Raw genomic sequence first — 21,368 nt, 5'->3', positions numbered from 1 at the left:
TTAATGGAGCTACTTGAGTATTTATGTATGTATTACTTGTACTTGAGTACAATTTCAATCAAGTAACAGGACCTAATCAAGTACTTCTTACTGATTAGGATATATTAGTACTTAGAAATATACATAGAAATACACCTATATACATAGTAATACATGGATAAATGGATGCCATGCAACAAAAGGATAAGAAACATGATTGAACAGGCATGCAAGACTCAAGCAATAAGAAAAATACTACATTTCCAGAAAAGAAACTAGACTAAAATCCCTCCAAGCTGTCATTCTGTGGCCCTGCAGCATTTAACAGGGCATCTCATCATCAGTGAGGTAACACCCAGTCAAACGGTTGCATTTCTTTCCATGTGCTTTAATGAAATCAAGAAAGCTGCAATGCACTACACCATTTCCTGATGACGGCTCCTCACTGTGACATTCGTCCATTTGCACACCAGTGGCACTCGAGTTGCTCTGAAAGCTGTTCATCGGAGCTATTTAGAAGACTGTCTTACTTAGGGACACTTTCACACTTTCACAAGCTTCAAACGGCAGATTTTTGGGATCAGAGAACAACTTGATATTCCATCTGAAGTCAAAGCTCCTCCATTGCAGTAAAACTAAGTGCGAAAGTGAACATTGTCACAATATCACCAAAGCATTATGGCTGCACAGCTTTCCTAATATTACAGCCACCAGATGCTTAAAAATTGTATATTTTGTTCATGAAAACCCTCTCTCAATAATATTCCCTTTGTTTTGTTCATTTTAGCATCTTTCTTTGAATGCATTTATTTTTTCTTTATCAGGAAAAGAGCTGATAAAAGCTAATCTAATGCTAAACTCAATGTGTGTTTATATGTCTACAGCTTTTGTATGTGGTACTGAATACATAATTATCCTGTGTGATCATTATCCAGTCACATCGTGCCGCTGAAACGCTGGTTCTCATTTCTTATCTGTTGAGAAGCTGCAGAGACACTTTTAGACATGGATGGGTGAGGCTGGAGGAAAAAAGAAGGATGACTTAGATTCTGTCTTTGTCTCTCGTGTGAAAAAACACTTTTCTCTCTTCTCTCCCAACATGAAGCAGAGACGAGAGCATCAAGAGCTTTGAATTCTAAATATTCACGCTGGTGGCATTTTGCCGTGTGTGGGTGGCGAGGGTTTTCAGAGGTATGACAGTGTGATGTATTGATCATTGTTGCTGTTGTCCCTGTTTGCTCTGCGTCTCAGAGTAAAGCACCAACTCTCAGAGAAAAATACAGAGAGGGGGGAAAAGGTTGGATTCGTCGTCTATACTTATTCAAAGTAGGAGTTTAAATACACAGATCAATGCAATGCTGTGAGGAATACATAATTTACACCGAACAATAGGTACACTTGACCACAAAAAGATGAAGGGATCAATCGCACAGCAGCATATTTAATTATTATTTTTATTTTACTTGGAATTTTAATTTTATTCATTAACTAAAAAAATAAAAATAATAAAACAATAACACAAATGTTCCCAAGTCGGGAATGAAATGGAGCAGAAAGAAGAAGAATCCTAACACCATGAAATTTACAAAGAACAACAGCAATACAATAGACAACAAAAATAACAACAACGATACAACGCGAGTTACAATTCAGTTAATACCTTTCAAAAAAAGATTATTTTTGTTTTTTACTTTTCATGACAGTCACACTTAACATATGTCCTTAAAATACTGGTCATTTTTCTTTTAATTTGATATTTTGATTTGTATTCTTTGGTTTTCACAGAAACTCAACGTTCCATCAGTTTTGTCCTGCATCTTGTTTTTTTTTTTTTTTTTTAAATAAAAATATCTGTTCCTTTTAAGTTATACTTGCCTCCTCTTTTTTATTTAAAAAAAATTCTGAATATTAATTGGTAGATAAAGATTCCTAATTTATGAAATGGTCTATACACAGGGATATCGTTGGCACTTTACCTGCTAAAGTCATTACAACCTCCTTTTAAAACTAAACATGTTAAGCTCAGCCACCCAACCAAGATAAGTGATTTAAAAAGTGAAAATACAAAGACAACAACGATCTATGTGACAATGATTAAAACAGAACTTGAGTGTTTCAAGGTGTATATTTCATAGTATCTTCTATAATCTTCTGTTCTACATTTATTTTCCAATTTATCTGGGATTAAGACAAGCCAATAACATTCTGAATAGATGGCGTCAAGGACTCAGCTTTAGAGCCCCCTAGTGGCCTGTATGGTCCAATGCAATTGCATAGCCTGCATATAGCCAGAAACGGCTCTGCTTGAGGTTTTTTCACTGTATTTTTCTTTGTATGTCATTGTCGTGAGTAAATTCAGCATAAAACTCCCTCATGAGCGATAATTACACCAAAAAAATATACAGAGAAAACTCTGTAACTGTAATTTTGAGAGATTCAAACATTTACATTTTCTAGCTTTGATACAAATAGGTAAATTTATATATATATATATATATATATATATATATATATATATATATATATATATATATATATATATATATAGCTAAATAAGCTAAATCAAACCCCCCAAGACCTTTGTTGGTGAAAAAAAATATACAGCACACTCAAAATATCCAAATATTAGCAATTTAGATTTTTATAACTTGGTATTGCTTCCCATTATTTGTCCATTTTGCTCGCTTTACAAACTCAAGTAATTATTAGCTTCATTCTGCGTATCTGATACGCTTCAAGCTTTCATTACAACATAATGGCTACAATGATCCCTCACTGACTCCAAAACATGCGGTCACACGTTTACAAATCAAACTTGGCTTTCACGTACATAATACAATTACTTTCACACCAAAAAAAAAAAAAAAAAAAAAACGTACCAGAAATGAATTTCCATTCACACTCAATCCCTTCACACGTACAACATGGTTTCAGCCGCATTCACAATATAATTGCTTTTCTTCCATGTTCCGTGCAGAACAGTGGATGAGTGTTTGGGACATAAAAGATTGAAGGGAAGCTAAATTGAGGGAGATGAATCAGTGACCTTAGAGAATGTAATACTGAGTGCACTGTGGAGTCAAAGCTCCATGCAGCAAACAAACACTGAACTGCAGTCTATACTTTATGTACACTGATCTGTCATTACCGCTGACAGTTTAAGTGAAAACAGATTTCTTTGTTTTTTTGTCATTACCTCTGATAGTGAGTGGTATGTTTCCCTCAATGAGGGAACCTTTTGTCCTCAAAGCTGATGTGTGTTACGCTGGAAAATAGGGAAGTGTCTTAAAGTTAAGCACCTTTGATGGAGGACAAATTGTGATGGATATAGACAAGCGAGTATCTCTGAGACTACAGCTGTTGTGCAGTGTGTATTTCAGGACGTTGTCTCGTATAGAACATGTGGACCAACACATTATAGGACAGGCAATATTTATTACCCAGAAATGTCAAACAATGCCCAACAAAGCCTTTTGCTCCAAAAGAAACTTAGAGAAAGTAGAAAGTATATGCCACTCTTGTTTATAAAAGAGAGTAAAAGTAATTTATAACCTTCATGATGGTATTTTGAATGAATCTATTTCAAGGTTAAAGGTTTTTTATTGTCATTTTCATGTTTCCATAAATACAAAAATGTGTTTCTTTGGGCCAGCAGCATACAAGAAAGAAATATTATTATTAACTGAAATATATAAACAAAATACAACAGAACAGAATAATAGGAATAAATTATTAAAAAAAAATGTACACTCAAGCACAGTAAAGTAGGAGTGAGGGTAATAATTAATAATTAACAATTTTAAGTTCAGAGAGCATCCAGTGTTTGTCATAATTAACATTACTGAAGTTTCATGTAATTGTTTGTTTGTACAGTTGAGTAACATCAGAAGTGATTCAGGTTTCCATATTTAACATTTAGTTAATATGTATAGTCTGGTCACATAAAGTAACCAATGATACAGGGAGATTCTATGGTAATAAATGACTAAAATGCAACTGAAATTTAGTCTATAATAGACCTAAGCTGTGAAATAAGTTAGGACCACAGTTAACGACACTCTGAAATTTGAGATATGTAACCAGCGTTCATTTCGTCGACAATAACTTGAACCAAAACTTTTCATCAACAACCCTTTATTGCGTGAATCATTTGCGACAAGAACGTAAACTAAATAACTGGTGACAACAAAAATAAAGCGAGTTTAGAGCCATGCTAATGTTTATAGTACACCAAAATAAAAATAAAAAAACGCATTCTTCTTTAACATGTAGTGATAAACATTTAATGGATGCATCCTAATGGAGTGAATTAAAATTATATCAGCTTGTCCACGTATTAGGTTTTTAACCTGTTTGTGTGTCAGGGGGTTGCCTGTTGGTGGCGCTGTGTTGTTTATGGTGATGGCTTTGTGCTTTGCGTCCCCGTGTGTGTCCTGAGAAACGTTATGTTGGAAAAAAAAAAACTCCCAGGACATTTCTGTGTGCAAGTGTGTGTGTGTGTCCGTTCTGAATCTTTGCCACTCTTGATTGCAACATTTTGCTTCATGAAAAAATGAATCCAACACAGAAAATGTACAGCTTGAGATCAATATTGAAGGTTTGTGTTGTCCTGCCTTGGAACGTTTGAATGTTTCACAATCCAAATTGTATTCGGTTGCAACACATTTCAAAATATGTCAGAATTTGACAGTAAAATGATGGTCAGCCACAAACCGAACTGTTTGTAACCATTAATCATTGGTTGCCTTCAGTTTGCACTTTAATACCCTTTGTGTCTCCTTTTCTCTCTTGTGCAGATGGAGGAAGTAATAGCACGCATGCAGGACGAGAAAAATGGCATCCCTATTCGAACAGTCAAAAGTTTTCTAACTAAGATCCCCAGTGTTTTTTCAGGTAAGATATTTCCCTCACTTTTCTTCTCGACATTTATTGATCGGTTACTTTCGACCTACATTTGTTGATCCTTTCAGACTTGCGTTACAAATACATAATCCTAATATTTATAGTGAAAAACATATTCCATCAGTCACGTCCTGGTTGGCATATACTGTAGATTGTAGTCATTAAGGAATCTATGTAGGATTGGGGTTTGTTAGAGACTGATATGTAACAACGACCCAAAATGTAACAACACCCAAATAGTCCTACATTTTTTTTTTTTTAATAAAACCCAAAACTGGTTAATAGTAACAAGATGCTGAGCCAAAACCGTAAAAAAAACCCAACTTTTTTTGTTATTACATTATGGGGCAGCAAAACAAGTTTCCCCTAATAGTTTAATAATTTTATTATATTATAGAGTGGGTCAATGATTTGTGGATTAAAGGGCTTATTGCTTCAATGTAGAGAGTAGTATACACAGATGTGTATGTGTAAATAATTATGTGTGTGTGTATACTGTATATATATATATATACACACACACATAATTAAAGTCTTTGGGAGAACCTTGACATTTCTGGTAACTTTTTTTTTTACTTCTTACCTTCATATATACAGTATATACATACAGTAAATAATAAAAAGAAGTTCACATTTTAGACTCAGCACTTTTACATTATTGACCATTTTTGGTTTTATTATCTATTTTTTGATATAACAATTCGGGTCTTGTTACATATCTGGCTCTAACAGGGCTTGATCTGACTGATGGATCCCCATAATGTAATAAGATGAGTTTATTACAGAAACCTTTCAGTTCTACGTTGCTAAAATGTGACTTATGTGGTGGTGGGTCTTGTTTTTGTGTCACCAAATATTTTGGCAAATAGCTTCTTATCAATAACCCAATGCATTTTCTACCTTTTAACGATATCGCATTGGAGCTTTAATGGCCTGTTGTGTCACTATTGTGCTGCTTTTGCCTTTTAATAGTCGCTGGACGGCAGCAATCACAAAGCATTTGGCACATTGGCATCATTAGTGTCACTCTCACCGTGTACTAGTATTTTGTTGACATCAATGTCATTGAATGTGGGGTGCGTGCATGCAGACGCACGCCTCACATGCCCTTACACATTATTAATGCACAGCCCAATCTAATATAGGATATTAATCAATTCTGCAAACAGCTTTGTTAGAGGATTACTATACACGTCTCATTTAAGCTCTCGTTTGGAAAAGTGGGTCAGTTTTGATAGTGTGAAAATGGGGTTGCACTAATGACGTTAAGCCATGAAAAATCTCATTTGGTTCTGGGGGCCCGAAGAACACAAGTGGGTGTGTTGAAGGAGACAGACAGACAGACAGACACAGACAGACAGACAGGCAGACAAACAGCTGTATGATATGAATGCCTCATGAATTCCCACGTCACCATTTCACACACTGTTTGTGCTGTCTGTGGCTGTGCTCTCCCATACACACCTCCACCTGTCAGCCTGACAGACTGTAATAATAGCGTTGAAAACTACTGTATATATATAGCCAAAGTGCTAAAAAGTCACATGCTATGGCAGGGTGTGAAAAAGCCTCGGGGGTTGAAGACGACGCTGTTTTGTTCCTCAGCTCTGAAACTGATTCTCTTCCTTCCTCAGACAAAGGAGGCATAAAATTGCATCCATCAGACACAGAAATGATGTCTATTCCAGCAAAAATGGGGAAACAAGTAATATCAAAACATTGACTTTAAGTGGTTTTTGATGGTTTCATCAAAAGCACATCATTTCCACACATTTCTCTTTACTTCTTTTGGGTCTAACTTTGAACTGATTTAATATTATTTCAATTTGCAGTAAATAATCTGAGCTCCGTACAGTGTACGTTTTAGGACATCCTCAGGTCTCAGAGTGAGGTATCAGGTATCAGGAAAACCTCTATTATTTGTCAGAGCAAATGAACTCATTTGTCAAACCAAACAGTCTCAGTTCTCAAACTAAACAAACTCATGTCTCAGCAAAACAGAAACAGCCTCAGGCTTCAAAATAAAAGTCAGGTCGTAAAACATGAAACATGACATGACGTTGTATTTTGAAGAAACCATAAATAAGTATGACGTCATCAATATGCGCGGCTTCAGATACGAGAGTAAGCTGAAAGCTGTTTTTTACTATTAATTTTTAGAGGTTAAAATATATCAACATTTCATTTAACGATTTACAGTATTTATTAATCAAACAATACGTTGATATATCTTAACTTTAAAGACATAAAAAGAAAAACCGGCTTTCCAACGTACTTCGTCATGTGTACTTCCTGTGTTTTATGACCTAAGGCTGTGAAGTTTGATTACTTTTATTTTGAAGCCTGAGGCTGTGCCATTTGATGGATGGCAGTTGGTTTGACAAGTGATGGCTTTTCATCTAAAGGAGGTTTTGCTGAGACACAATACGTCACTCTGAGAACTGAGAATGTCCTGAAATGTAAACTATACTTTTGGCTTTAGTCATATTAGTGTCACTTATATAGACAGGGTTTGGTAAATGGTAAATGGCTGATAGAAGTATCTCCTCCAACAGTAAGCCCAGAAGCCTCCCACATAATGCAATGCGAGACCAATCGGTATGCATTGTGATGAAGGGAGGTGGGAAGGGTTACGAGTGTCAATATTTTCCCTGTCATTTGCATCAGTATGCAGCAAAGATGGTGTTTGAGAGCACACAGTGAATGTCAAGAATATGATTTTTACTCCTGTTCTTTTGTTCCAGGTTCTGATATAGTACAGTGGATGATCAAGAATTTGGACATTGAGGATCAAGGTAAAAAGATGTAAAGCTGGAACTACACAAGCTTCCATTCCACCACCATTACCTTCTGATTTTAACACATCGTTATTCTGCATGTTCTTCTTCTTATGAGGAAATCTTATTTCCCGTGTGCGAAAAAATCAGCATACATGTGTCCTATGTCAGATTACCTCACCTGCAAAAATCGTCCTAAAGGTGGCGCTACAGCAAAACGTTGAAAATTCACAACAAATCAACCACAGGCGCTAAAGATTTGCAACTTTCACCAAAATTAAACCCCAATAATGAAGAATATTTTGCACATTTACACCTTTTGCAAATTATGAAGTCATCGCTTACTAAAACTCATCTCATTCTGCAATTTTCTCAATTGACATCAAACTTGCTGCAGCATCTTTAGACTGTCACACAGATCAGCATTAAAACGTTTGACTGTAACATATACTTTTTTTTTTACATTTCCACGACCCTGAAAGAAGGAGCAAGCGGGTCTGAAAATGGATGCTTGGATGGATTTTTTTTAATGATTTAAATGATCCTTTTGGAGTCATTGCAGATGATGCTTGGACTATATCAAAATTGTATCTCAAAAACTGATTATTGTTATTTTACAGCATTTTAAATCTTGCTCTCATGTGATCAAATGGAGTCACCGCAAATTTGCATTTTAAATCATGACTTTTTTTTTTTTTTTTTACTTACAAAGCCAATAAATCATTTTTTTTTATAAGAAATTACCAACATATCCATGCTAACAAGGTGAAAATAGTGAAAGTTTGGATTTTTGTCTATATCAGTTATTGACAGCCATTTGAAATCTGCCTTTGAACGCTAACAGCTGCTGTCTTGCACACAGGTGACTGTCTTAGTTAAATAGTGAAGCAACATCTGATATTTCTATGTGTTAAGTAGCTCATGCAACATTTCTGTTTTTAGATATAAATAATTTAATCCTGTATGATTATTCTGAATCTCATTCTGATTAAATTTCATTAGCACAGCTCGTCAAACTTTAAGACTTTAAAGTCAACCGCTTACTTGCAGCAGAGATTTAAAAAAAGATTTGGAAAATACTGTAACAAAATGCCCTTCAAATTAAATGCGACCCCGTGTGTCCACAAGGTGTGTTTATTTAGAAATCACAGCTTCTGCGTCTGTGGGTGGGCCTTCCCCTTAGCGCGAGCATCTGCTCATCACTGTGACTCATCGAGCCATAAATCCATTTTTTTTTTTGTTGTTGACTTATTTCATTTGCATGCAACATTTTACATTTACCTGTCATTGTGCAGCACCATGTGCTGTTTTGCAGGGCTTGGTTGGCAGTGTGAAGTATAAGCAGCACATGTGCATCTAAGAAAGAACAAAATGTTTGCAAATATAGCACCGGCTCTGAATTTGTCCTTTTGTCTGATAACAAATATACTCGCTATGTAAGATATTTAATAGCCTGAAGTCATTGTTTTTAGCCTTTGAGGACATTTTATCAGTTACCCTGCAGGAGGAAAAACAAACAGATTGAGCACACGGTGACTTTTGTCTCATTGGAGAAACAAAGCAACAATGAAAAGTAATTAGTTTGAGTCACACTGTGATAGCAGGGAGTTTTTTTTGTTATATAAAGGCAGAGGATCTTATAAAGTAGACGGTGGATTTGTATAATAAGGTATGAAGCCCATACAATGTTATTACCAGTTGTCCTCACAGTTCCTTTCATTTATTTTGTTTTTTAGTTGCTGAAAACTGCTTTCAAAAATAAATGCTAAATATTTTATTGGCACATTATACAACAGAACCAATGAGAGGGACGATTGGTTAAGAAAGACAAATCAACATATTGCAGTGTAAAACAGTGTAATATTTGAAACTAGAATTTGAAATTACACACGTTCTGTGTCATTTGTAACTCTGCAATGTTCAGCCAAACATTGCAGAGATACATATGTGCATCCTCTCAACCTCACTCTTCTTATTAAAATTATAGCTAGTTGTATTTTACAGTTTCAAGGTGATGAATATGTTGTAATACTGATAAATGTTCAATCAATACATGTTTGGTAGATTCATTTTCCAAAAAATAAGAGATTGGTTTCTCACATGCCAGTGTATGCTAAATAATCAAATCAAACGAACAAGTGATAATTGTGAATAAGATGTTTTCTTGTGTGCTTTACAGATTACAGCTCTAGTCACCAATGAGCTCCATCTAAAATCTGATTTACTTTCCAGGATTCAAACTCACAAAGATAAACACATATGAGAGATGTAGTTAGTAGTAGTTAGCAAAGTTAAAGACTGCTGATAAAGTTTTATTTTCACTGAAACATTGTGACAAATGTTTTAAAGTGTTGTAGATCTGGTGTATGGTCACAGTGGTATGTTATATATAACATATGATTTACAGAATAAGATATATTTTCAAAAACGCAAGGTGGATTTTTCGTAAAATATTACATAATTGTTTCATTTTACCAATGTTACATGTTATGCGATGAGTTAAAAGTTGTTTGTTAGTAGCTAGTAAAAGAGGAAGATGATCATTTTCTATGAAATGTAATGAAAATGAAACAATTGCATAAATTAGGAGAAATAAAGTGTTTTATGTTGATACTTAAACATTTCCTACTTTTTTAAGTTACTGCTAGCCTTCCTTATTATCTTACCCTCTAATAATTAAAGTGAAACCGTGAACATTTATTATTTAAAAAGTGCTTTTGTAGCTGGTAGCCCTTTAGACTACACAGAACCTATGAAGGAGCTCACATTTTCAGAAGGGTTGGTGAACCTTGGGCTACATTGTGTATGACGTTTTATTAAGTGTGCAGTTTAGGAACCACTGCATTAAAGTAAATTATTATTCTGTTTATATTTAACAAATAGCAACAATAGAAACATGCCCTATGACTTGCCTATATGATCTCAACTGAACTCTGCACATATAGAAACACAAGCAGCTACAATCACATGGATGGGTTCTCAGTGGGAGCTGAGTGTGTTCCTGCTTGTTACTGCATATTAAAGAGAACCTAATCTGGTTGGTGGAACAGGGAACAGTAAGACGGGGGAGGACATGTGACTCATCAGGGAGGGTGCATACATACATACATCAGTGGAATGATGCAGGTCCTCTCCTTCTGCCTCCTTTAGCCTCCTCATCATCAGCTTTAAGAGTCCCTCTGCACTAGAGCCCAGATGATGGGTCTATGTGTTCTGAGATTGCCCGTCTCTGTCTCTGCTGCTGCATAAATATGTATGAAAATCCTCTGTTTTTTTTAAGAATCACTGTGCTCTTATTAGTCCTTTCATAATTCAGGTACAGAAAAAAGCTGTAACTGTCTATGACAGGGGTGTCAAACTCATTTTAGTTCAGGGGCCAAATACGGAGCGGTTTGATTTCAAGTGGGCCACAGGTTTTATGCTGGAAAATGAGTCACTTCAACATTATTGTGCCCTAGTTTGCACTTCTATGTATACAAAGAATACAAAATAAGTACGAAACTGACAATAACCTAGCAATAAGTGATAGATATCAGTCCCAACAGGATCTTCACTTTGAATTTCCTAGATTTTTTGACCAATTTCTATTTATTTAAAGAATACATGTCATTATTTGAGGAAAATTCAAGGATTTTGGAAGACTTTTGAGTTTTTTCAACTGTTTAACATTAAAAATGACTGGAATCGTGCGAGATAAGCACCGGGAAAATTGTGAGCACCTGCAAATATTGTTGAGTTTTATTGACACAATGATTCACGTTTTCTTTATCATTTTTACTTTGTCCCCGAATTGGATGCTCCAAAGGGCTGGATTTAGCCCCCTTGCCTCGAGTTACACACTAGTGAGAATTGAATAGATTATATCTACAATCAATAGTGTACACTAGTAAGAATAGAAATGTAGATATCAATAGTTAGAATTGCAACTCGTCAAAATTACATTGTGGATATGTGGACTTGGAATTACATTTCGAAACTAAATTATAGAGATCTACAATTACTATGGTGGATGAGGAGTGTGACAATTAAATACATAAATAAATAATTAATTAAATGTGCCAATATTTAATTAAATCAATTTTACATTTAATTTTCATTCTGAAATGTATGAAGTATAAATATTTCACTATTTATTTATTTATTTCATAGTCAGGTTTTGCAGAGCTTCATGAATTTGTTTTAGCTGTTTTAGCTCTTTTTGCTTTTGCTTCAGACTTTGACGAGCAAGTTTGAAGGATAAAATTAATTCATAAAGCGCTGCAACACCAGACCATGAAATAAATGCATAAATGAGATAGTAAAATATTTATAATGTACTTCATACATGAAAATGAAATGTAAAATAGATTTAATTAATTATTGACACATTTAATTAATTATTGGCACATTTACTTCTTTATTGACACTTTTAATAAATTAATGAATGAACGGTGCAATTACTTATTTAATTATGGCACTCCGCATTCTCCATAAATTACAAATACTGCTACTTATTAAATGTTAAAACAGCTTGGCATAGACGTTCAATGCTGACACATCTAAAATGTAACTTGATTTTATAGTGCAGCTGACTTATGGTCTAAATAAAATTCTCAACAAAAAGAAGCACTTATTGTTACATATACAGCTTATTTTGTAGCCTCAAGGTTTTTGAACCACTTTTGCAATATGAAAGAATCAATACATTCACAATACCTCTTCCTGCCTTTAGATAAAGCAGAGCTAAAAAACATAGCAGCTTTCTGCTTGGCTCGTCTCCAAACTGCTGCACTTTTGGCACGTCGCTCGTAATATGATGAAATCAAAGGCTGTTTCCCTCTTGGACTCTTTAAGGCTGGCCCCTTTTCAGCAGCTTGACTAATTCCAGTCCAGGATTGAGTCAGCTTTAAAGCTGCTGATATATTTTTTTTAAATAGAAGCCAAAGGCTCCCTTGTTACCAGGAATCGATCATTTCTTCTTGGAGAAAAACAACCCAAAACCTGGCCTAATCTTTTTGAGCCGCTGAAAACCCCATTAGCCTCAATAGCATTTTCAGCTAGTCCCTTGCACTAACCATACAATACACTGTTTGTAGTCTGACAAAGAGCAATCCTTTATAACATCAGTGGAGTTTTAAAGATAATGACTTCTATGACAAGCAAAAACTAACCAATCATTTACAAACATGCCAGGACATAGATTTTCTAATTAAATCATTTTTTTTTTAAATAGTACACGGATGAGTTTGAGTTCTTACCTCCTTGAAATAACTCTGTCTACTTAAATTTGGAGCAATTAAAGCTCTTTAAGATAGAGTGCTGGGAGGAAGCACTGTGTTTAGAAGTAAACAGGCTTGAATAACTTATGAGTCATAATTTATTAATAAGTGACATTCTGTGTGCACACTCATGCACACACTTCATCCCAACTCATAAGCATTTTGACCTCTCAGGGATTTTACCACTAAGTGTGTGTGTGTGTGTGTGTAAATGTGTTTTTACGTCCTTCATTGAGTCTATTTTGATCACTAAAGTGTTTTGATCTTTGTATCCTTCGTCTATTAGTGTGTTAAATCAACTTGCCCCCATTTAGCTTCAAACATAACAATTATTGGGAAGAAAATTCTATTTTTTTTAATTTAAAAAGACCAACTGTACAAACTGTAATTGGACCATTTTTTTTGTCGTCGTTGTTGAAATCGATGTAGCTGTCGACACAAGGCTGAGAAAATGAATGATTGATGCCAACACCAGGAAGGACGAGCACGCTCAGAATAGCAGGGAGTTAAGGGTGGCAGATGAGACACGCAGATGATGATTATGTGTTTTCATTATCTGATGGTTTTAAATCAGCCACAGACAGACAGCCGTGTGCGTTGGAGCACTGAAGGGAAAGCGGGGTTTCTTTCCAACTAAGCACAACACCAGGCTCTTATGCTGAAGGTGGTCTAATCAGTGCGGCCCCCTGCTGTGATGTTTAGAGACGTGCCACTTCGTCTCCACCAAAGCAGCGTCAGAGCCGATTAAGGTAGCACGTTTAACCTGTCGTAGTCCTTAGCACTCTTCATTTCATGCAGACAAAATATTTGCTCTAGATTTTGTCAACAGGAAATAGAATAAACAGGATCATTAAAATGAATGGTAACACTTTACTTGTTTCTTACATAAGGCTGACATTACCCTGTTATTATCGGTCATTAGCATGAATAAGGTGCCATGAAGGCTGTCATCAGGTGTTGTTCGCTAAATTACGACACCTTTGGAGTTATGTTGGCATTTTTTGAGTAAAGTCAGACATGGGAAAGTGGTGGCCCTCAGTCTATTTTTGTGAACAAAATTATTCTAGATGCTACAAAAATGCACAAAATAATTGAAGAATATATAAAATGACAAAAATACACAAGAAGTTAAAAAAAAAACACAATCTGACAACAAAAAATACACTAAATGACAAACAACTAAAATACACAAAAAACTCCCAAAACACCCAAGATGACAAAAATAAATACACAAAAATGACAAAAAAATATACTAAGCAACATGCTGAAGATTGGTCCTTTTTCTAAATGCTGACATAAATGTTGATAGTGTGGCCCTCGGATCAGATACACCCACATGTTTGTGGCCCCGCTGTTACAGATGTTGCCCATCTCTGGGTTAGGTGGAGGGATCTAGTCGGGTTAGGATTTGGGTTAGGGCTAGGTAGGGTAAGGGCTAGGTAGAGTTAGGGCTAGGTAGAATTAGGGTTTGGGCTAGGTAGAGTTAGGGCAAGGTAGAGTTAGTGTTAGGGTTAGGTAGGGTTATGGCTTGGTAGGGTTAGGGCTATATAGGGTTAAGAGTTAGGGGTCAGGGGATAGGGGATGGGGGATGGGGTTAGGGCTTGGTAGAGTTAGGGCTAGGTAGAATTAGGGTTAGGGCTAGGTAGAGCTAGGGCAAGGTAGAGTTAGTGTTTGGGTTAGGTAGGGTTATGGCTAGGTAGGGTTAGGGCTATATAGGGTGAAGGGTTAGGGGTTAAGGGTTAGGGGTTAGGGGATGGGGTTAGGGCTTGGTAGAGTTAGGGTTAGTGGATAGGGGTTTAGGGTTAGGGCTAGGTAGGGTTAGGGTTAAGATTAGGGTTAGGGTAACAAACGACAATGACAGCCTTCTTGACACCTAATTCATGCCAATGACAGGTGTCATGTTATAATAATGACATCATAATGTCAGCCTTATGTATAAAACTTCAAAAAAAGTGTTACCAAATTAATTCATTATTTTCATTTTTGTGATTAAATAACTAAAACAGCTGTTCAACCTATTTAAAAAAAAAATTCCAACCAGCTGTAATTTTTGGAGTCAGATGCTAATTAGCCAAAAGTGGCAGAACATGTCTGTAAATGAGAAAATCAGGAATCTCAGTGTGTGAAGTAAACAGAGCTTGTTTGATCTCTGCTGATGGAAGGAGGCTGAATTTGGTAATAATCTAGTAGTAATAAATAAGCAACTAGGTTGATCAGACCTAAACCTGGGTAAAACTTACTATGTGGGTCCGGGAATGTTGATCTACATTTATATTTATTTTTGATTGAAACAAAAATCTCTGTTTTTACTTTGCTGCTTCTAACATCACATGGAACCACGTTTGTTTCTAAAACAAGTCTGAAGGGTCACCATTAATGCGATTTATGTTGAAACTGACCTGATTAAAAAAAAAAAAAAAACATTTGTTATCACTCTGAAGTGGATTATCTGGTGTTATTGAAATACTGTATGGGTTGATTGTCCAGTGGGTCAGGAGGTAGCGTGTGTTAGTGGTTGGAAACTCCCTCCATCCATCCTATGATTAGGTTGAAGAGAGAAAGTCAGTGTGTGTATTGTCTGTAATAGACTGGTGTCCATTCCTGGGTGTAACCATGCAGCTGAAATAGAATAAAGACATTATGAAGGATAAGCAAGTACAGAATATAATTATTTTAACATTTTATTCAAACAGTCACGTGTGAATCCCAGTTCGTACGAAGGTACTTGCAGCCTGATTTATCCTTAAGTGGGTCGGATTAGCATATATTATTTAATAAGTAATAAGGCCTGTGTGCTGTTGTGAGCAAACATGTGCTTGACATTTTTCCTGTGCTTTTTTTTTACCCCAGTGGAGGCTCTGCACTTAGGAACGCTGATGGCTGCACACGGTTATTTCTTCCCCATCTCAGACCACGTCCTCACTCTCAAAGACGACGGCACATTCTATAGGTTTCAGGTAAAGCCTCTAACGCTCTCCACTTTATACGCCCTTCACGTTGAGCCGCAGGGAAAGACTTTTGTGATTCTAACGCATCAATAAAGTTTTAATCCAGACACTGAGGCAGTGTAACAAAAAAATGTGATTCACTCACTTCATTCCAGTCTCAAAAAGCTGTTTAATGACTTTTTTTTTTTGTTTGTTTTTTTTTACTTGCTGGTAAAAAGAAAGTTAACAGTTTATTATTCCCATGAGTTTATAAAAAAAAAACAGGAGAATATCACACAAGCCTGAGCTGCAATAGAGCATCAAACATTGTTATTGTTTCTCACCTTTTTAGTATCCAACAGAGAACTAGCTTTAGGATTTAGGACTATTTCTTTAGTTTTTAAAGCAACAATATACACTTTTAAAAGGATGAGTGCATAGGCTAGCTCATTGCTCCAGACTAGACATGTTCTAAGATGGTTTACCTGATGTCTAACTGATGTTCACTTACCTCAGAGAGAACCAACAGATGCAACACTGCTACTTACTTTTAATGACAACATTTCACAGTTGTGAGCTGTTTTTTCTTCTTCTTTTTCTTAAGACTCCATATTTTTGGCCATCAAACTGCTGGGAACCAGAAAACACAGACTATGGTGAGCGAGCTTATCTATTGATACATTCAAATTTTGCACCGTGATGTGTTTTTGATTTGATTCATTTCTTTTTGAACATGTAAAAAAAAAAAAAAAAATGCATATAAAATACAAGGAATGTCACAAAACAAGTTCATTTGCAAAACAAGTCAAAAACACAAAGTACAGTAATAAAGGAGTAGCAGTAAGTCTGACTTATATTTATTGCTGCCCCTCTTATTACCAGTATAACCAATTTATTTATAAGATACTTATATACATACAGATATATGCACTCATTATACATTTTTGATGCAATTAGTGGATGAACTACATTTATGGATGAACTTAATTTAAAAAGATTAAAACATTTGAATTCAGATGTGCTCACAAAGTGAATAAAGGACTTCAAATGTATTTATTTGGTTATAGTTTGAAATATTTTAGTATTTTCTAATGTAAGACCACTCAATCTTTCTCACCTCTCCCAACAGAGATTATTACTATATTATTATTATTCACATTAATTCAATTCAATTTTATTTATATAGCGCAAAATACAACAAAGTCATCTCAAAGCGCTGAACAAAATATAAATTCCATAGTAAAAAAAAAGAACACAACAAGATCCACATGAACAAGCTTTTAGCGACAGTGGGAAGAAAAAACGTCTCATTTTTTATAGGAAGAAATCTCCAGCGGAACCAGTATGAGAGGAGGCAGCCATCTGCTTTGACTGGTTGGGGTTAGTGGACAGTAGGGCAAACAGAATAGAATAGAAGGATAGTCCGTCCGAGTGCCCCAGACTAGTTGAGCCGCGAACCATTGATCAGTCCATCCATTAAACAGAATGAAGATAATATAAGTTCAAACATTTAATATTAATTCAAAAAAGTACAGTAGCCTGTGATTAATTGCTTTTGTTGTTGTTTTGAGTTGTAAAAAGGCAAATGCTTTCAGTGAGAATCACCCTGTGAGGCAGAAGTCAAACCCTGTGTGAGATGATTCATGGGAATGACGCTTCATAATGAAAGCAGTCTAATGACATAATGAAGCTCCTGCATCATGGTTATTTTACATAGAGATGAAGGGATGATGATAGAGCAGGGAGACATCAGAAGTCAGGAGCGCACACACACACACACTTGAGCAGCTCAGTAACAGCTGCACACACAGCATGCACAGTAAATGGTGCTGGGGAGTCGCAGGCCACTGTAGCGAGTATTAAATGATTGATCCAAAGTGAAATCCATTCACCCCGTCATTGTCAAACCCTCTGCCTGTCTCATTCAGCTGTTTACCTCTGCAAAAGAACAATGCAAAATAAAGCACGTCTGGAGCTGGCAGACTATGAGGCAGTAAGTAAAAGGTCTTTGAGGCCCAGCACGCTGTGATTGTTCAAATTGCTCCTGTGTTGCTGATGCTGCAGTTTGTCTTTAAGTCGTTTCCTTCTCTTGATACTTGCTTGTGTTTCAAAGCTTTTGTTTCACTTACAGGAGAGCTTAGCAAGGCTACAAAGAGCTTTCGCTCGCAAATGGGAGTTCATTTTTATGCAAGCAGAAGCACAAGCAAAGTAAGTTTCTGTGAAATGACACTGGGCTTTGCCAACAACAATATGATAATTAGACATTACGCCTCAAAATCATGCACTGAAGCATTTACAAAGGATGCTTTATGAACGTTTGTTTCCGTAGAGTGGACAAGAAAAGAGACAAAATAGAGAGAAAGATCCTGGACAGTCAGGAAAGAGCATTCTGGGATGTGCACAGACCAGTGGTGAGTGAAATTACTGATGGTTTTGTCATAATCATCTCTGATGTTACTGATATCACTGCTGACAGTGTTTCTGCATTATTGTATAACATCTGCAATGACTAATTTCTGCTGCAGCTACATTACATTCTCAATTGCTGAAGTTCCAATACAATTAATCACAATTAATGAACCTGAATTAAATAACCCAACACCATAAAATGTAGCTTCCTGTTAGCATCTCTTATGATAATGGGTCAGTTTTGCCTCCTAAATCAGCTGTAAAATACACTAAAACACATGATCTATCATCCTTTTTGCTTTTCATCTCTTGGTTAGACATGTATTTGTATCGTGCATTTCATACACACATACATACATGATCAAAAAGTGCAACAAAAAACATTCAACAGCTTAAAAATCAATAAGAACATTAAAATTAGCAATAAAAATGTTTAATTATTAATAAAATCTCCCTCTCAATCTTAATCATTATCGTTAGCTTGTCCTTTTTCATGAAAATATGGCTATTATATTTTTTCTATCAGTGTACTGCTCGATTTAAATTTAAATGGTAAAATGATCCTCAGGAGAACTGACAGGTAAACTTGATATGAAACACATTTTAATGATTTTATTAATTTATTGTCAAGTACATATGTGTAAGCCATCGAACTGTAACAGGATTCCACAGGTTTGCGTTTAATTTGATTATAATTGACATTTTTTTCCAGCCAATTTCAATTACAAAGTCAATTATCTGAATTAAATTACAATTAAGACTGCAACATATTTTTTCCAATTATATTACACCATAATTGTAATTAATTATCAATTACTAGTGAGATATCATTTCAGGAGCTTGATAAATGATGCATTGCTGTAAACTCTCAGAAGTGTTAAACATGCAGTAGATCTTCTTCTGTGTTCACTTTTTTCACGGGTTAAAAACTCATCAATACTCGTCACTACGCATCAGTTTCACAGGGATTCCGACCCCCCCCTCCAGGTCCACACGTCTCTTCTGCTGGTTTTTCTCTGAAAATCCAGCGCACCATTGTTAATTGGGAAATAACAAGTTCAATTTATGCGTCCTTGAAGCAACATAATCAATATTAATTCAAATTTCACAGTGACGCTTGTCAAGCTACTTAGCTTTGTTCTTTTGGAGGAGACTGGGATCAGGCCACTTGTTCAATCAGACCGTATTTGCACACTCGCACTGATTTCCTGCCGCTGCACTTGTTTTGCTGGAACATTCCAGGTTTAATTAAAAAAAGCATCACGCCTATTGTCCTGGAGACGTTTGAATCTCTCCACCCCGGCTCGGTTTATTGGATTACAATTACTGAAACTCAAACAATGGCTTTTAGGCGCACCATCACCTCCCAGTGTTGAAACAGTGATGCTTGTGAACACGCTTGACACAATGGGATTAGGACCAGAGGTGACTCAATGAAGTTGTGTTTTGTCTTTGTTCTTCCCTCTCCCAGCCTGGATGTGTGAACACAACAGAAGTTGACATAAAGAAGTCGTCCAGAATGAAAAATCCACACAAAACTAGAAAGGTACATGTCACGAGCAGACAGCGAACATGGCGTATATGTTAGCTCTGCTGGTACAAACATTAGAAATGCATATATTTATGGGTCACATTTTTTTATTTCATTTTGCCAGTCGGTGTACGGGCTGCAGAACGATATCCGTACACACAGTCCAACACACACTCCTGCTCCAGAGGCCAAGCAGCCAACAGAAGAAGAACTGCAGGAACAGGTTAGACCAGAGAGGGGCAACTTTTATCACAACATGGGCCACAAAGATGTGATTGTCTGATCCAAGGGCCACATTTTCAATATTTATGTCAACATTTAGAATAAAGACCAATCTGAGCAATACTGCAGGAAAGATTTCTGTGTGTTTTGTTGTCATTTTGTACATTTTTGTTGTCTTTTTGTGTGTTTTTGGAGTAAATTTGCATACTTTTGTCATTTTGTAAATTCTTCCGTCATTTTGTGTGTTTTTGTTGTCATATCCTATATTTACCTATTATTTTGTATACATTTTTCAGTGTATTTGTGTAGTCTGTGTTTTGTGAGTAATTATTTTGTGCATTTTTGTTGTCAGATTGTGTTTTTGAAGTCATTTCTGTGTGTTTCTGTAGTTGTTATATATTTATATTTTTGTCATTAAGTGTGTTTTTTATTTTTTGTAATTACATGTTTTTGGAGTAATTTTTGTGTATATTTGCTGCTGTTTTGTGTATTTTTGATGTTTTGTGTATCTTTCTGTCGTTTTGTGCTTTCACTTAGGGGGCCGCTCAAAATTAGACCACATGTGGCCAGTTGCCCAGTTAGACCCACAGGGGATGCGTTAGTCTTTAATACAAGCATTTGCAATTCTTGTATTCTAAAATATGTAAAATGTGCTAAATATTACTATTAAGAGTTATCATCCTGATTCTGTACATAATGAATTAGATTTAAGACAAACCCATAATGAACACTGCTGTATGCTGATGTTCTCTGTTGTGTTCCAGATCACCTTTTGGCAATTGCAATTAGACAGGCATCGACTGAAAATGTCCAAAGTGGCAGAGAGGTGAGCATTGGTCTTTGTGTCTTTATTCAGTTTAGCTATTGATCTGTTTATTGAGCTTTCAAATGACTAAACACAGACACAAAGTGTCAACTCCAATGACCTTGTAGCCTGTAAAGGACTAAAACATGGCTTAAAGCTATAGTCAGCAAATACTTCACTAAGTGTCAATTTGTCATTTGCTTCACTGAAGAGAACATAGTCCTTCTGTTCTAACATTAAGTCTTATTCTTGTGTTTGGGAACACTCATTTATTTCACTTTTAGTCACTGACCATCAGGTGTCCCTGAGGGATGCAGAGTAATTCATTATTATGTGTTCTTTTTTCTGCTTTCTCCTGAAAAACAGTTTGTTGGGCTACACTGAGCAGTACATTGAATACGACCCCTTCCTCACTCCCCCAGACCCATCAAATCCTTGGATTTCAGACGACACCATAGTCTGGGAACTTGAAGCCAGGTGAGAACCACAAATGTCCTGCTGATGGGAAAAAACGGGAAGATTTTTAGTGATTACCAGATCTGTGAAGGCCTTGTTGTT

The 21,368-nt window shown here is 35.9% G+C and overlaps 1 protein-coding gene across 3 annotated transcripts in view; it reads left to right on the top strand.

The window, feature by feature from the left end:
- The window catches only part of LOC114476491 (regulator of G-protein signaling 7), a 58,000-nt gene that overhangs the window by 32,700 nt on the left and 3,932 nt on the right, over positions 1 to 21,368 (top strand). For 2 of the 3 annotated variants that reach the window (XM_028468060.1, XM_028468061.1), the window contains exons 3-13: positions 4,776 to 4,872; positions 7,626 to 7,676; positions 15,767 to 15,873; positions 16,448 to 16,499; positions 17,772 to 17,836; positions 17,975 to 18,051; positions 18,173 to 18,254; positions 19,724 to 19,798; positions 19,908 to 20,006; positions 20,770 to 20,831; positions 21,177 to 21,287. In XM_028468060.1, the coding sequence (XP_028323861.1) occupies positions 4,776 to 4,872; positions 7,626 to 7,676; positions 15,767 to 15,873; positions 16,448 to 16,499; positions 17,772 to 17,836; positions 17,975 to 18,051; positions 18,173 to 18,254; positions 19,724 to 19,798; positions 19,908 to 20,006; positions 20,770 to 20,831; positions 21,177 to 21,287 (878 nt within the window). Of the gene's footprint in view, positions 1 to 4,775; positions 4,873 to 7,625; positions 7,677 to 13,461; positions 13,666 to 15,766; positions 15,874 to 16,447; positions 16,500 to 17,771; positions 17,837 to 17,974; positions 18,052 to 18,172; positions 18,255 to 19,723; positions 19,799 to 19,907; positions 20,007 to 20,769; positions 20,832 to 21,176; positions 21,288 to 21,368 lie in introns of those variants that run through there. The other variant, XM_028468063.1, reaches the window with a different exon arrangement.

Source organism: Gouania willdenowi, chromosome 15, assembly GCF_900634775.1.
Source record: "Gouania willdenowi chromosome 15, fGouWil2.1, whole genome shotgun sequence".
In the NCBI taxonomy this organism is placed as follows: domain Eukaryota; kingdom Metazoa; phylum Chordata; class Actinopteri; order Blenniiformes; family Gobiesocidae; genus Gouania; species Gouania willdenowi.
This window is presented reverse-complemented; position numbering and strand designations above follow the sequence as displayed.